General features: G+C 32.6%; 1 protein-coding gene across 1 annotated transcript in view; it reads left to right on the plus strand.

Moving 5' to 3' along the window:
* The window catches only part of COL19A1 (collagen type XIX alpha 1 chain), a 347,108-nt gene that overhangs the window by 64,523 nt on the left and 266,576 nt on the right, over positions 1-16,009 (plus strand). Inside the window, exon 9 of the mRNA XM_051996709.1 lies at positions 3,491-3,535. Coding sequence (XP_051852669.1) covers positions 3,491-3,535 — 45 coding nt within the window. The remainder of the gene's footprint in view (positions 1-3,490; positions 3,536-16,009) is intronic.

Consider the following 16,009-nt stretch of genomic DNA (forward strand, 5'->3'; position numbering starts at 1 on the left):
GGGAATTTTTCTTTGTCTTTGATCTTCTTGGGGGTATCAAAGGATATGCATGTTCGGCTATCTTTATAGTATAATTTTAAATTATCTTCCAGAGTGGTTGGACTATTTTATAACTCCAACAACAGTGCATTTAGTGTGGTGCTCTTTCTGCTTTGAAATTTTCCATCTTTTGATTCAAGCTATTTCCAATGATCTTGTGATAAAGAAAGCCATCTGTACCCAGAAAGAGGACTGTGGGAACTGATTGTGGATCACAACATAGTATTTTCACCGTTTTAATTTAATTAAATTAAAAAAATTAATTTAATTTAATTCACCATAATAATTTTCACCAATTTAATTAATTGTTTGCTTGCATTTTGTTTTCTTTTCAATTTTTTTCCCTTTTTGATCTGATTTTTCTTGTGCAGCATGATAAGAAGAATTGCACATGTTTAACATATATTGGATTGCTTGATATCCAGGGGAAAGGGTAGGGGAAAAGAAGAGAAAAATTTGGAATACAAGATTTTGAGTGAGTGTTGAAAATTATCCATGTTTTAAAAGTAAAAAGCTTTAATTAAAAAAAGAAAATTTCCATTGTTTTACCAGAAGGGAATAGGCAGAGTCAAGATGGCAAAGAAAAGCAGCAACTTACCTGAGCTCTCCTCTATACATCTTTGAATAACGCCATAAAGCAATTCCTGGAGTGGCAAAACTTACAAATGGGCAAAGTGAAATAATTTTCCAGCCAAAGACACACTCGGATAAGAGTAGAGCACAGTCCATCATAGGCTATTCCAGCACAGACAAGGCTCCAGCAAATCAGGAGCAGTGTTCAGAGTGCACAGTGGGTAAGGGGACTAAACTACTAGTCAGAATGAGACAAAGGTTTCTTTACAGGTGATTTGCCCATACTCATATCTGGGTTGTAGTCTTGGTGGCAGAGCAGTCCCAGGGAAAGGAGGAGCATTAGTATACTAGATCTTATAACCACAATAGAGCAGGACCTTCTGCACAGTTCTAGGGTAGAAAAGAGTGCATGTGGTCACTCACAGGTCAGAGCACAGTCTAGAAGAATAGAAAAAGAATTTCTCCTTAGATCATACCACCTTGGAAGAACTGAAAATTTACAGGTCCCTAGAAGTATCTCTGAAAATAGCTAAACTCAAACACTGAAGCTTGGGATAGTGCTCCCTTGACCTTGCAAGCAAAACCCAACTTTAACCAAGAGTTGAAAGTTTAAAAAAAAAAAAGATTGGAAAAATGAGGAAACAGCAGAAAGAAATTCTGACCATAGAAAATTCCTATGGTATGAGGAAAATCAAAATACAGTCATCAGAAGATAATATCAAGCCTTCCAGAAAAATATGAATTGATCTCAGACCATGAAAGAGCTCAAAAAGGATTTTGAAATCAAGTAAGAGAGGTAAAGAAAAAATTCAGAAGAGAAATGAGAAAATGAAAGAAAATCATTCAAAAAATCAACAGCTTGGCAAAGGAGACTTAAAAGAATACTAAAGAAAATAGCATCTCAAAAATACAGACTAGACCAAATGTTTTTAAAAAAAAAAACAATGAGGAGAAAAATGCTTTGAAAAATCAGGATTGATCAAATAGAAAGAGAAATACGAAAATTGACTGAAGAAACAAAAAACTGCTTTAAAAGTAAAATTGGTCAAATGGGAAAGGAGGAACTAAAGATTACTGAAGAAAATAATTCCTTAAAAATTAGAATTGAGCAAATGGAATCTAGATATTTTATGAGAAATCAAGAAACAATAAAACAAAATCAAGAAGATAGAAAACAATATGTAATACCTTATTGAAAAAATACTGACATAGAAAATAAAACCATGAAAGATAATTTAAAAATTATTTAACTCCCAAGGCAATCCCAATAGACTTCGGATAGAAAATGCAAACTGCTTCCAGGAAAAGAACTAGGGAAACTGAATGTAAATCAGCACATGCTGTGTTCACTTTTTTCTGCTTTTTTTTCTCTCCATGATTCATAAAATAATGGGTATTAAAAAATAAATTTTAAAAAATTTAAAAATAAAATTATTGGACTACTTGAAAGTTATCATCAAAATCAGAACCTAGACATTATTTTTCAAGAAATTATCAAGAAAAACTGTCCTGATGTTCTTGTAGTAGAGGATAAAAAAGAAAATGAAAAAAAAAATCCCAATAACTTTATAAGATTTCAAAATGAAAACTTCCAGGAATATTACAGCCAAATTCCAGAGTTCCCAAGTGAAGGAGAAAATATTTCAAGCAGCCAAAAAGAAACAATTCAAGTGTCATGTCAATTAACAAGATTTATCAGCTTCTACATTAAAGAATTGGAGGGTTTGGAAGATGATATTCTGGATAGTAGTAGAGCTAGAATTACAACCAAGAGTCACTTATCTAGCAAAACTGAGTGTAGTACTTCAAGGAAAAAAAAAAACAGATATTCAATGAAAATAGAGAACTTTCAAGCATTCTTATTGGAAAGGCCAGAATTGAATACAAATTTTGATTTTTCAAATACAAGACAAGAGAAGCATAAAAAAATAAAAAGGAAAGAGAAAAATACTTGCCTTTTCAATAAGGGAGGTAGGAGGAGAAAGGATGGAAATAATTTGGAACTCAATTTTTTTAAATGAATGTTAAAAATTATATTTACATGTAATTGGAGAAAAAATAAAATTCTAAACAAAAATAATGAAGTAAAGAAAATTTCTATTTTGTCATCTTTATCCATTTGCTGGGTATGATATGAAATTTCATGGTTGTTTTCATCTGTGGTTCTTTTATTAGTGATTTGGAGCAATATTTCATATTAATGTTAATAGTTTGCAATGACTTTTCTTGAACAATTGCAATTGTTTTTTCATATCCTTTGTCCAATTATGCATTGAGAAATTGTTCTAGGTGAGATATATATATATATATATATATATATATATATATATATATATAAACACATATTTATTTGATGTCCTTTATATCTCTTCAAATTCCCTCCCCCTATTTCTAAACTTCTTTCTAGTTTTTCCATAAGTTCCGGTCAAAGAGGGAGTTCTTCTCAAGTAATATATGCAATATATGTTTTCTAGTTTATCAATCACTGGGTTACTAATTTTAGTGATTTATGATAATTGCTTAAAGAGTTTATTCCACTGATTTAATTTTTAAAATTTTCTAACTACTAATTGATTTTTATAATTGCTGCTTTTAATATAATATGAAGGCTGGAAGTTAGCTATCCTCCAATAATTCTTACTTTTTTTACATCATATCTCTTGGATATCTATATCTTTTGTTCTTCCAAGTGAATTTTCTTATCATTTGTATGCTTTTATAAAATATCATGTTGGTAGTTTGATGTAGTATCAATTTGCTAATTATTTCAGGCAGCATATTCATTTTTAATATATTGATATAAAATAATCAGGAGCAACAAATCCAATGTTGGTCTTATATGACATATAAAATTTACATGTGTGGATGTTTTTTTCAGGGTGAAGATGGTTTACTTGGTGCCCCTGGACCACCTGGTCAAAAGGTAAAAATAAATTTTGAATATTCTATTTATTTTTTTAGTTAAAAATTTTGGTTTATTAAACTTGATATTTTAATGCCATCTTATTATCTTTTAGATTAGTCACATTTGTTCAACAAATGCTTCTTCCTTCCCCTCCCAGGAGACAATGTCTCATAATGAAGAATTTTATTTATTTTTATTTTTCATTATAGCTTTTTATTTACAAGTTATGTGCATGGGTAATTTTTCAACATTGACCCTTGCAAAACCTTCTGTTCCAATTTTTCCCCTCCTTCCCCCCACCCCTTCCCTTAGATGGCAGGTAGACCAATACATGTTAAATATATTAAAGTATATGTTAAACATAATATATGTATACATATCCATTCGGTTATTTTGCTGCACCAGAAAAATTGAACTTAGAACTAAGGTAAAAATAACCCGAGAAGGAAAACAAAAATGCAAGCGGACAAAAACAGAAGGAGTGAAAATGCTATGTTGTAGTTCACACTTATTTCCCATAGTTCTTTTGCTGGATGTAGCTGGTTCTCTTCATTATTGAATGACTGGAACTGATTTGGTTCATCTCATTGTTGAAGAGAGCCGTGTCCATCAGAATTGATCATCATATAGTATTGTTGTACTCCTGGTTCTGCTCATTTCACTCAGCATCACTTCATGTATTCTATTTATTTTTAAATATCCTTATTTTTCAAATACAAGATAAGAGAAGCATAAAAAATAAAAAGGAAAGACTATTTTGAACTATTGAATTATTATAGAACAAGATTATTTAACATAATGGAATCTCTTCAGAAAGCCCTGAAGAAACCCACAACTTTCCTGTTATAGACTTATGTTAAAAGGATTCACTCTCAAAAAGATGTACTCTAAACTCTTTTCCTAGCAGTAATTTTTAATAGTATTTTTATTTTTGTAGAACGCTGTAACAGCATATAATCATTATCCCACGTGGATAATTTTTATCAGCTTTAACTGCTCTATATCTTTAATGAACCTAGGAGTCCAACAGCCAGAGACTTTAATTCAAGATGGAATCTAACATTTTCCTGATCATTTTCTTACATTTGATTGTCTGAAATCAGCTTCCATTTTGAAAATTTTTATCAGAACAAACTCAGTACAATGTTGCCAAATGAATAAACTACTTTGAAAATCTCAAAAAAAGATTTAGAAAATGACTTCTTCGTGAACATTCTCCTGAAAATAAGAGATTTGCAATCTTGAATGAAAGAGTGAAAAGACCATTTACTAGCCATTTATTATGGGCAAAGCATTATGTTAAGTCCTGAGAAAACAAATTAAAAAGTAATACAGTCCTGTTCTCAAGGAGCTCACATTCTAAGGAAATTAGACAAATGGTTTGCCATATTCAGCTTCAAGGCAGATGGAAAGGTTTTGTGGTCCTTAGAGTACAGGATAAAGCACACAGTAACAACTCTCATTTAATGTCATTTCTACTGATAAAAGGACCTATCAGTTTGTGATATGGAATCATCTGACAATGCCAAGAACTTCAATGGTAAGACCTTTCCTGGATCTTTAATATCTATTATTGTAGCACCTGAAGAAACAGTTGCCAGTTGAGGGTTGAGGAGAGTTACTGAAATGACTAGATAACTGAAGTTTTAAACCAGATTTAGCTATTTCCTAAGGGATGACATAGATTTTGGGAGGAAGGAGCATGATTGTATCTGGTTTGAATTACCAGAAGCTCTTCAAAGGCTTTTGCCTGGTAGCCAATAAAAAAGATAGATGAATTATTTCTTGGTATATCAGCTGTCATACCATTGCACAAATCACACTATAGCAAGGGAAAATATTATTGATGGAGTGTGAAGTGTCTACAAGAGCTAAGGGAACAGTTTCAGGGATTCAGATAAGTTTCACAGATCTGTTTGGTAATATGCTAGAAGTGCTATAAGGTGTCATTTTAAAAAGGTCTTTACCTACTTTCTGTTGGAACTTTTTTCAATCAACACATCAATCATTAGACATTACTAAGTATGAAGAAACCAGAGATGGCAAGAGCAAAATTGGAGGACTCTAAATTTCTTCAAAGTACTTCTTGATGAAATCATGCATTGATACAGCATGTGCGCTGAGAGTCAAATTCCAAGTCAGGGGATATGTAGATTTATCTGCTGGGAAATAACTTTGGGCTTTGCAGCAGCTGTTTCTGGTGGCTACATCACATTGACTGGAGTGGCTGATGTGCTAGAGGCATTAAGTAGTTTGGACGTCAGCTTACATTAAGTGATGAAATTAAAGTCTATATTCCAGGAATAAAAAGTAGACTTCTGTTTTCTGAAGCAAAATGCTCTACCTTCACCACTTTCTCCCCATGTGTCTTTTTAAGAGTAGATCTAAGAGATTGTTTTCTAATATATTTATATCAATTTTATAATTTTCTTGACACTAAATAAAAAACACAGGTAACATATTCTCAAAGATGTAGAACAAAAAAGTTGAAAGGGAAAGTTTTTCTTTCTCTTCCTCCATTTGCTGATTCATTCAGCAAATATTTATTAACTATCTTCCCTGTATTTTAACACTGTATTTCTTCCTATAAACTATTTCTATTTTTGATACACATTTAAATATGTTTAGGATGTTTAGGATCCTAAAAATATATTAGGAATAATATAGTTATTATGCTTAGGGGTTCCAGCAAAGAAAAAGTTTTCATCTTTTTAATTCAATTAAATAAGAGATGTGAGATCTAGACAAGTCTCAATCTCTGTTTGCTTATGGGCATAACAATAGTATCCACTTCTTAGCATGATTGTAAGTATCAGATGAGATAATAATTTTAAAGTACTTCACACAGTGACTAATACATAGTATTATAGAAATATAAGTTATTATTATTCAAGTAAAAATATTTATGAAATGCTAGTCATATCCTGGACATTGGGTTAGCTAAAAGAGATACAATACAGTTCTTGTTGGGTTACTAATATTGAGGGCTGCTACATCATCTCATCAAGGTGCATATTCTTCATCAAAGAGTCAAACTGCCTGTCCTTCTCTAGGGATCACCTCTGTTAACATTTTACAGATTTTATTACATTAAAGTATCTTTGACTGAGGATGAGGAAAGTCAAGCTTTAAGGGGAAATTTTTCATTTTAGACTGGAGACTATGAAATCTAGTGGAATATCAAGGTGGCAATAGCTAGCAAACATGGAATTGGTATGGAACGTAAGAGATTTCCCTTTTGCCACAGCTTTGCATTTTTCTCTTACCAGCTGCTCTCATGAGAAAACCCAATTGTGCTATGATTGAATGAAACCATCACCTTTGAATTGGTTTTATCTGTAAATTAATAAAACGAATTCTTTTTTTTTAAAGCTATATCACTTAAATTTATACATGCCATATATACACATGCACATCTCTATATCTATCTGTGTTTAAAGGAGGGAGGAAAAGAGAGAGAGATGGAGAAAGAGAGAGAAAAAGACAGAAAGAGAGAGAGAGAGAGAGAGAGAGAGAGAGAGAGAGAGAAAGTGTATATATTCCATCCTCCCATGAAGGCATTTATCCTTCTGTGCTTTATAATGATGTGCAGGCAACCTTGAGTTTTGAAGACTATTACCAAGAAAGCATAAATTCTACCATGTCCTGCAAAACTGGAAAAATTTGTAATTAGGCCCAAGGATATATTTATTGTAAGTCTCATCTGAGGATGAGACTGGCCAAGTTAGAAGAAACTCATTATCCAGAGTTGGTCATCAAATGATTAAGTTTTTGGCCCCAGTAATTCATGAGAGTTATCTATTAATGCTTGGAAGGGTTCCTGTCTATGTCAGGAAAAGGAGCTTTCACATCCATGAAACTGTTGATATCTGTTAAACTGGATAGAATTGAATTTTTTGAAGTGCTAAGGCTGCATTGTTATATGTATTACATTTCTTTACAACAGGGAGACCATGGCTTTGAGGGAAGAAAAGGAGAAATTGGTGAGAAGGTAAGGATTTTTAAAAATGTGGGAAAATATGTTTAGAAGAAGAGAGAAGGTGGGGAGGAAGGAAGAAGAATTTAAAACACAAGGTTTTGAAAGGGTGAATGCTGAAAACTATCTTTGCATGTAATTTGAAAAATAAAAGGCTATTATAAAAAAGAAAAAAGGTCAAAATAAATTTCCTCACTTTCATAAAAATATTTGTATACTTATACAATATAGTACATATTATATATATAAATATAGTATGCAACATAATATACTTATACAAGATAGATTATTTTTAATCCTCAAAATAAACAATTTCATTTGTATTGTGCTTTCCACTTTTGTTATTCAGTTGTTCAGTCATGTCCAACTCTTTGTGACTCTGTGGTCAGTAGTATACCAATACTGTCCATGGTATTTTCTTGGCAAAGATACTGGAGTAGTTTGCCATTTCCTTCTTTGATGATTGGTCAGTAATAATAAAAGTATGATTCCAATTAAGTTAGGCAATTTCAAGTCTTAAAAGATCATAGCAGATCTTTTGAGTCTTCCTAGAATGGTATTCTGTACTTATAAAAATATGCTAAATATTATGATGATTCCTTTTTCAAACTATCTTCCACTCAACTCACCTCATCTGCACGTGTATGTACATGATTATTTACATGTTGTCTTCTCATTTAGATTGTAAACTCCTTGATGTTAGGAGCCATGTTTGTGCCTTTTTTGGTATCCTCAGGACCATTAGCACAGTTCTTCATATACTTTTGTTGTTTAATTGTTCAACTCTTTGTAACTCTGTGGACCATAATATGACAATACCATCCATGGTATTTTTTTGGCAAAAATATTAGTTTGCTGTTTCCTTCTTTAACAGATTGATTCAAAGAGAAATTAAATGACTTGCCCAAGATCACACAGCTAATAGGTATCTGAGGACAGATTTAAACTGAGGTCTTTCTGATTCCATTATTAGAGTTCTATCCATTGATCCACCTAGCTGCCACCATCAGGCACACAGGCAGGGCTTAATAAATGCTTGTTATTGACAATTATTATGATGATTAACAACACACAGGCTTGATAGGGTTGCTTACCTATTCAATGAACTCTAGTAATTCAAGGATCAAGGAAAAAAACTCCTTATTTGGCATTTAAGACCCTTCATAACATGATTCCTCCTCTGTAAGTATTCTAAAATTCAACTGAAATTGCTTTCTTGATGATCCTTATATATAACATTCTACTTTACTCCATGGCTTTTCGTACTTTGTACCTTAAACTCAGAGTATACTCTTTCCTCACCTGGCTCTCGTAAAATTCTTGGGTTTCTCTAAAGCTCAATTCAAATGGCAGCTCAGACATGAGTCCTTACCAGATGTTAGGATTTTTCTGCTCAGAGTATCTTGTAATTATTTTATATATGTATATACACATATATACATACTTTTTTTTTCTTTCTGATAGAACGTAAACCCTTTGAGAGTAGTAACTATTTATTTTTTTTAATTTGTATCCCCAACATCTAGTAGAATGAATGAAACACAGTAGGTGCTTAAAAATGCTAATTGATTGATTTAGTATTATGGCAACATATTTCCTAGTAATGATTATTTCTTATAGCAACACCCATATTGTCATTAGAAGCAGTTAATTACAGTGGTCATTTTAAATTTGCTGATAATTTATTGTGAAAAGTATATACTATCAGAGACTTGACTATTGCAATAGTAATTGTTTCTCTTTAAGTTCATCTCTTTAAAATTGAAAAATATCTATGTACATCAAATTATAAGTGTCTCTTTAGTTTTTGTGGTTAGATATTGTTTTTCATTGTTCCATAAGACTGTCGAAGGAGACAATATAGAAACGTGATTAAATTTTGCTTCCTTTGCCTTCCACCTTTTAGTCTGTCTTCCTACACCAATGACCAGTATATATCTTGAAGAAAGAACAGGAATTGGAATATGTAATCCAAGAATAGACTCATCTGCTTTAAATAAGCAGTAAAACACATTTATATATTGGTTTAAAGTTTACCAGTTTCCTGACTATAATATCATGTAATAGCCATTGTAAATATTAACCTCATTTTACACTGGTGAAAACTGAGGCTTGACCATAATAAGTAAGTATTAGAGACAGGATTATAACTCAGAACTTTGAAGCCTGAAATTCAGTGTACTTTCACTTTGTTGTGCTGACTGTGTATACTTAAGTTTCTCCATATCCATTAGCAATTTGCTTCCCCAGTGGCTCTTATATGTAACGCCTCAACATGTATTATAATTACAAGGTAAGCAACTTATGTTTTGTAAGCTCCATGGTAATTACTTTTAGATTTATTAAGTGCAGCAAACATCTGTAAGAAATTGTGATAGCTGCATAATTTATGAGCACTCCATTAAATGATGCCTGTTTTAAATGAGCTACTTTTTAGAAAATGGGTCACTTTGCTGAGGGAGCCTTATAATATTTCTGCACTAGAACTCCCCTGATTCTAAGCACAAATTTAAGTTAAAAAGATTTGCTTTCTTATGTTTCTGATTTATCAACGTGTTTTGCCTGCATTAAAAAGCATCAGAATAAATAAAAAGAATCGACAGAGTCTCAGTAATTTAAAGAGGCACCAAATCATTAAGCCCATGTCTAGGTAGCTGTTTTTGTGTTTTATGTGCACATTTGATTTCAGGAGGTAATAACCTACTCCTGGGCAAAGAAAACAAGGGATCTTTAGTTTGCAGCCATCCCTCCAGGTTCTTCATATTTATTATTATATAGAATAAGTGGCAGAGTATATGGTTTGTCTCATATCCCTATACTTAGCTTTAGTGGGAGGTGAAAACTATTTATAAAAGTGATCAGAAGGAAATGAGGCATCAAAGATTAAAAATGATCTTGTCATAATTCAAAACAATAATAGTTTATAGCCAGATGCATTATTCCTGTTGTAATTCTTATACTGCAAAAAGGTGCTGCCTTGGGAAACTAAATGTTATCTTCTAATTATGTGAAATATCTCTTTTTTTGTTTTGATCAGATATTATGTATTAATTAGAAAATTTTGATGTTTCTAATCAATTCATTAAGATAAAATCAAATCAAGTCAATAAGCATTTATTAAACACTCACAATATTCTAAACCCTGTACAAAAGCCAAGACAAAGATGATAAACTAGCTATAGGGAAATTGATACTTTTTCCCCTTTCCTTTGAAATTTAAAGAATGACAGGTATGCTAATTACATATTATTGGGTAACTATAAGAAAGAAAAAAATCAAAGTTCATAAAATATGTCTTTTTCCCATCATAGACTGCACAAGTTTGATTTTTAAATCTTTATACAAAAAGTCCATTAACCTTGTTTATAATTTTAAATTGATCTAACTCTCCTTTGTCCTTCATTTCATTGCTCCTCTTTGAGTAATTTTTAGTAGTATTTAAAACCAACTGTTATTCTAAATGTTCCAATATATGAATTGTAAAATAAAATTGTTCCAGGAAATTTTATGCATGAAGCTATCACATCCTTTAATTCAAAACCACAATCAACTCAACTATCGAAAACACCAGCTTTTCAAAAACATTAAAATATATTACTATTAAAATCACTTTTCTTTAGTGATCTTGAATAGAAGCCAAACTGAGGGATCTCTTGCTTTCATAGAATCCAAATGAGTGGGGGAAGCAACATTACAGCCCTGATTTTCTACCCAATTGGTTTCCTATAGAAACATCATTGTCAATCATTGTCCAAGAATGAGCCCAATGAACTTGCCATTTGATAATGATGATCTCATTGAAAATTACAGATATGAAACAGCATTTAGTAACACTTGTAGATACTCAACAAATAAAAGTAGCACAATTCTGTCAAATCAGTACTTAGGTGAAGGAAAGTTGGAAAGAAAACATACCTACTGATATTTAATTTGCAGTTCCTTGGCTTATTCTTGGATACTAGCTCTCCCTCTTGAGCACACATCCAGATTAAAAATTACTCAGTTTCATTATGTATCAGATCCCTTCTTTATAGGTTATGGCAAAACCTTGTCCCAGCCACAAGAAGCAGAGTATATGCTTATATACGGATTGATTGGGAGGGTAGATTTTAAAAAAAATCATCAGGGAACTGGACACTTTCATCATCTTATAACACCACTTTGTGTTATTCTGAATTTTATTTTTGTCGGTGTGGTACAATATCTAATTTTTTAAGCTAACTTTAGATTTTGTCCACATTATAGGAACTATGTTGTTGTTTCTCCTAGTTCTTATGAAAAAAACATTAGTTCTGTGGGGTTGTATTGTGTTAAGAAGAAGGTGTTAATATGAAAAGAAAAAGCAAATATACCATTTTAAGACCTATCTTTAGAAATAATTGCTTCAAATCCTGCTAAAATTCCATTTTTAGTCGGGTTTCAGAGGATCATAGATTTTGAGAGTTGGAAGGAATCTAAAGACTATCAAATCTAGTCTTTTCATTTTATAAGTAATGAAAATGAGGGATAGAGATATTTTTTAATGACTTGCTCAGGGTCACACAGTTTAAGTGTCTAAGTTTAAATGCCCAAATCTTTCTGATTCTATATTTAGTGTCCTATTCCACACTGTGCTTCTTTTTCTTTCTTATATGTGCTATTATAAAATCTGAAGTTGAACAAATTAGGTAGCTATTCTATTAAACTGATGAGCTTTACAAATTAATTTTGTTTGTCCAGAAGACAGAAATAACCAGCTGCTACTGCCATTCTTGCCATCCTTTCCTTACATCCTATTACAAATACAGTGACTTTTTATTTTAAGAATGACATTTTAAATCATAGGACATGTAGTAACAACTCCATGTTGTGAAGTCTGATGACTCACCTTGTATGTCAGTTTGCCATTCCATGAAAAGATCAGGTCTCAGAATTAAATAAAGGCCTTTTTAATGATTGAAAAGGGGGAAGAGAAGCAAATTGGACTTTAATCCTGTTCTGTTTGCTTCTAAGGAGATGATAATTCCATTCAGTAATTGATATTATCTTATCTTTATTTATGTTTTTTTTTTCCTTCTCCAAATTCAATTCAAATATTTCCATGTCTTTGATTCAGTCCCTAAAACAATCTGGTAAAAGATGAGTGTGAACTATAGTATACCTTTTTTGATCCTGTTGAAATGAATCAACTAGAAATATTAAAGTTGGAAATGACTTTATACCTCTAATAATCTGCATTTTATTTTTTATTCATTTTAAAATAATTTTACTTTGATAATATAGTAACTCTTAGAAGAACCAAACTTCAGATAAACAAATGATTATTCATGAAAGTGAAAGTGAATACTTTAATTTGCTTTTAAAATTACATATATATATATATATATATATATATTTCCTTCTGACCCTGGAGCCAAGAATATCTGAGTTTAGACTCCACCTTTGACTCCTAGTGATGAGTAGTCCTGGCCAAGTCTGTGATTTAGGAAACTCTGTAATTCTAACATACAAAGTAAGTCAACATCATTGGTAGAGGAAATTCCTCACTTGGTTCTCCTTTTATTCCCTATAACACGTAGCTAGGTAGTATAGTGGATAGAATGATCCTCCCAAAGTCAGGAAGATCTGAGTTCAAATGTGGTCTTGGACATTTATTAATTGGGAGATATTGGGCAAATCACTTCATATTTATTTGCCTCAATTTCGTCATCTGTAAAATGGGAATAATAATGGCACCTACTTCTCAGGATTGTTATAAAGATGAAATGATACAATATTTGTAAAACACCGAGCGTAGTGCCTGGCACACAGTAAATACTTCATGAATAATAGCTATTATTTATGATTATGATTATGAGGAATGCATAGTTCTAGTAAAAAAAAAAGAATAACAACAAATATGTATGTAAATCTTAGAAAGTTTTAGTTACAGAAATTTCCTGTCAGCATTTTTTTTCTGAACTATTTTTCAAATGTGCATTTTTGAAAAGATTTTGTTTTTTATCATTGGTATCATTTTTCTATTGTTATAGTTACTGTGCTCATTGTCATGAATCTGCTTCTTAACCTATATTTTGATATTTCTTTTGTGTTTATCATATAGTTGACATTTCTTGTAGTAAAATAATGCTCCATTTTGTTTAGGTACCATAGTCTGCAAGTTAACCCTCAATTACTGAGGAAACAATTTGCTTCTAATAGTTTTGCTATTGTGACTGCTATTAGTATGAATATTATTTTCAGATGCATCTTTTTTTCAAAAATATCCTTAGAATGAATTCTTAAAAGTGGAATCAGAGTCAATGATTTTGGATAGACTTGCAGCTTATATTATATTTCATTCCAAAAACATGCACAAATTCAGAGCTCTACCAGCAGTATGCCCGTTCTCATACCCAGCAATGCTGAATTTCTTAGTCTTAGAGTTGGAAAAGAACTACAAAACTATTAATCCAACCTAAACTCAAATAAGAATCTCTTCTACAAGATACTAAAAGAATCCTCTTTAGCTTAAAGATGTCTAGGAAGGAAGAAATCCCTACTTCCCATGACTGCCCATTTCTCCTACTTCTGCTCTGGGGGGGCAAGCAGAAGTCTAGTCCATCTTTCATATGTTAGCCTGTTAAGTATTGGAAATAGATACTAAATTCCTTTTTGGTATGGTTGATAATATGGGGTTTGTGAAGCTGCTGATCTTTCTAGTTACTTTTTAAATTTATGGAATAAAATAAACATTTCCATAACATTATATAATAAAAAGATAATTGCACATGAAAGTAAAATCTACTATGTACAACTTATATTTTCAAATATACCATGAAATTATCATGTAAATTTCTTTCTTTTTTCTTTTTCTTTCCCTATTTCCCTCAGTTATGACCATTAGACATATACATATATGTAATGAACATATTTATGTATGTGTGTGTGTATGTATATATATATATATATATATATATACATATATATATATATATATATATATATATACCTACATATGCATATATACACATGCACACATATATATATGTGAAAATATTCTATAATATTCTATATATACTACTATTTATAAGTTCTTTCATAGATGCAGATAGCATCTTCAGATATTCTTACAGTTAATTTGGGCATTTATAATAGTCAAGATAACATTTACTCAGAGTCATTCTTAAAAATAATATTGCTGTTACAACATATAATGTTCTCTTTGGCTTATTTTACTCTCTGTTGTTTCATGCAGAACTTTTCATGTGCTTCTAAGATCATTGAGCTCATCATTTCTTTTTTCTTTTTTTGCTGAGGCAATTGGGGTTAAGTGACTTGCCCAGGGTCACACGGCTAGGAGGTGTTAAATGTCCCAGGCTAAATTTGAACTCAAGTCCTCCTGACTTCAGGGCTGATGCTCTAACCCCTAGGAAACCTAACTGCCCCAATCATTTTTTGACACTTTTTTATTTAATATTTTCTCCAATTACTTCAAAACATTTTTTTTTCATTTTTAAAAGACTTTGAAGTTCTAGTTCTCACTCTTATCCCCACCCACAATTAAGAAATCACATGTGGGACTTCCGATTAAGATGGTGGAGAGGAGGCACACAGCTGCATAAGCTCCACGCTTTCTCTCACTATCCATTTCATTACAAGCCTCTGAATTAATGCTTGACTGAAAAAAAAACCACAAATAGTTACCAAGAGAAGCCATCCTTGAGATTCGCCAAGAAAGGTCTGTCTTTACTGGAAGGCTGGGACGGTTTTAGATTGGGCGCGGGCTGAGGGCAGCAGCAGTGAGAGCACGGGAGCAGACTGGAGAGGGGGTGGGGAGTGATTGCAGCCGTCTCTGCGGGGAGAGCTTTGCTACAGGATTAGATACTTTGCTCCGGCAGCAAGTCAGCAGCCCAGCAGAGAAGCTAAAAACACCGGGGGTGAAGAATACAACCCCAAACAGCTGGAGTCTCTCGGGACCTGGCCGCCTTCCCCTTCCCCCCCCCCCCCCCCACAGTGACTCAGCACCAGGCGCAGCACAGTCCTGCTAGTGCCTCACTGCTGCCCCCCACAGTCTGTAGAGGAAGCTCGGTAACACACCCAACCCCTCCCCCAAAGAAAGACTCCAGTTTTTCCTGTTTTTCTTTGGTAGTTTGTCTTTGATTATTAGACAGAATGAGCAAGAAACTGAAGAGGACTTTAACCCTTGACAGCTTCTACACAGATAGAGAGCAGACTCTAAATCCTGAGGAGACTAAAAACAGACAGTCCCCAGGTGAATCCCCAAAGGAGGAGATCATCTGTTCCTCAGCACAGATGAACCTCATAGAAGTAATTTAAAAGGCTCTCACAAGGGAGCTAGAAGAAAAATGGGAAAAGCAGAGTGAGGCTTGGCAAAAGGAGAGGGAAGCTTGGGAAAAGGAGAGGGAGGCTTGGCAAAAGAGCCTGGAGAAAGTTAAAGAGAGAGTGGATAAAGAAGTAAAATCCTTGAAAAATAGGATTGGTGAACTGGAAAACAAAATTGGCGAAATGGAAAAAAATTCCACAGAACAAAAGAA

The sequence above is a fragment of the Antechinus flavipes genome, chromosome 4 (genome assembly GCF_016432865.1).
Source record: "Antechinus flavipes isolate AdamAnt ecotype Samford, QLD, Australia chromosome 4, AdamAnt_v2, whole genome shotgun sequence".
NCBI lineage: Eukaryota > Metazoa > Chordata > Mammalia > Dasyuromorphia > Dasyuridae > Antechinus > Antechinus flavipes.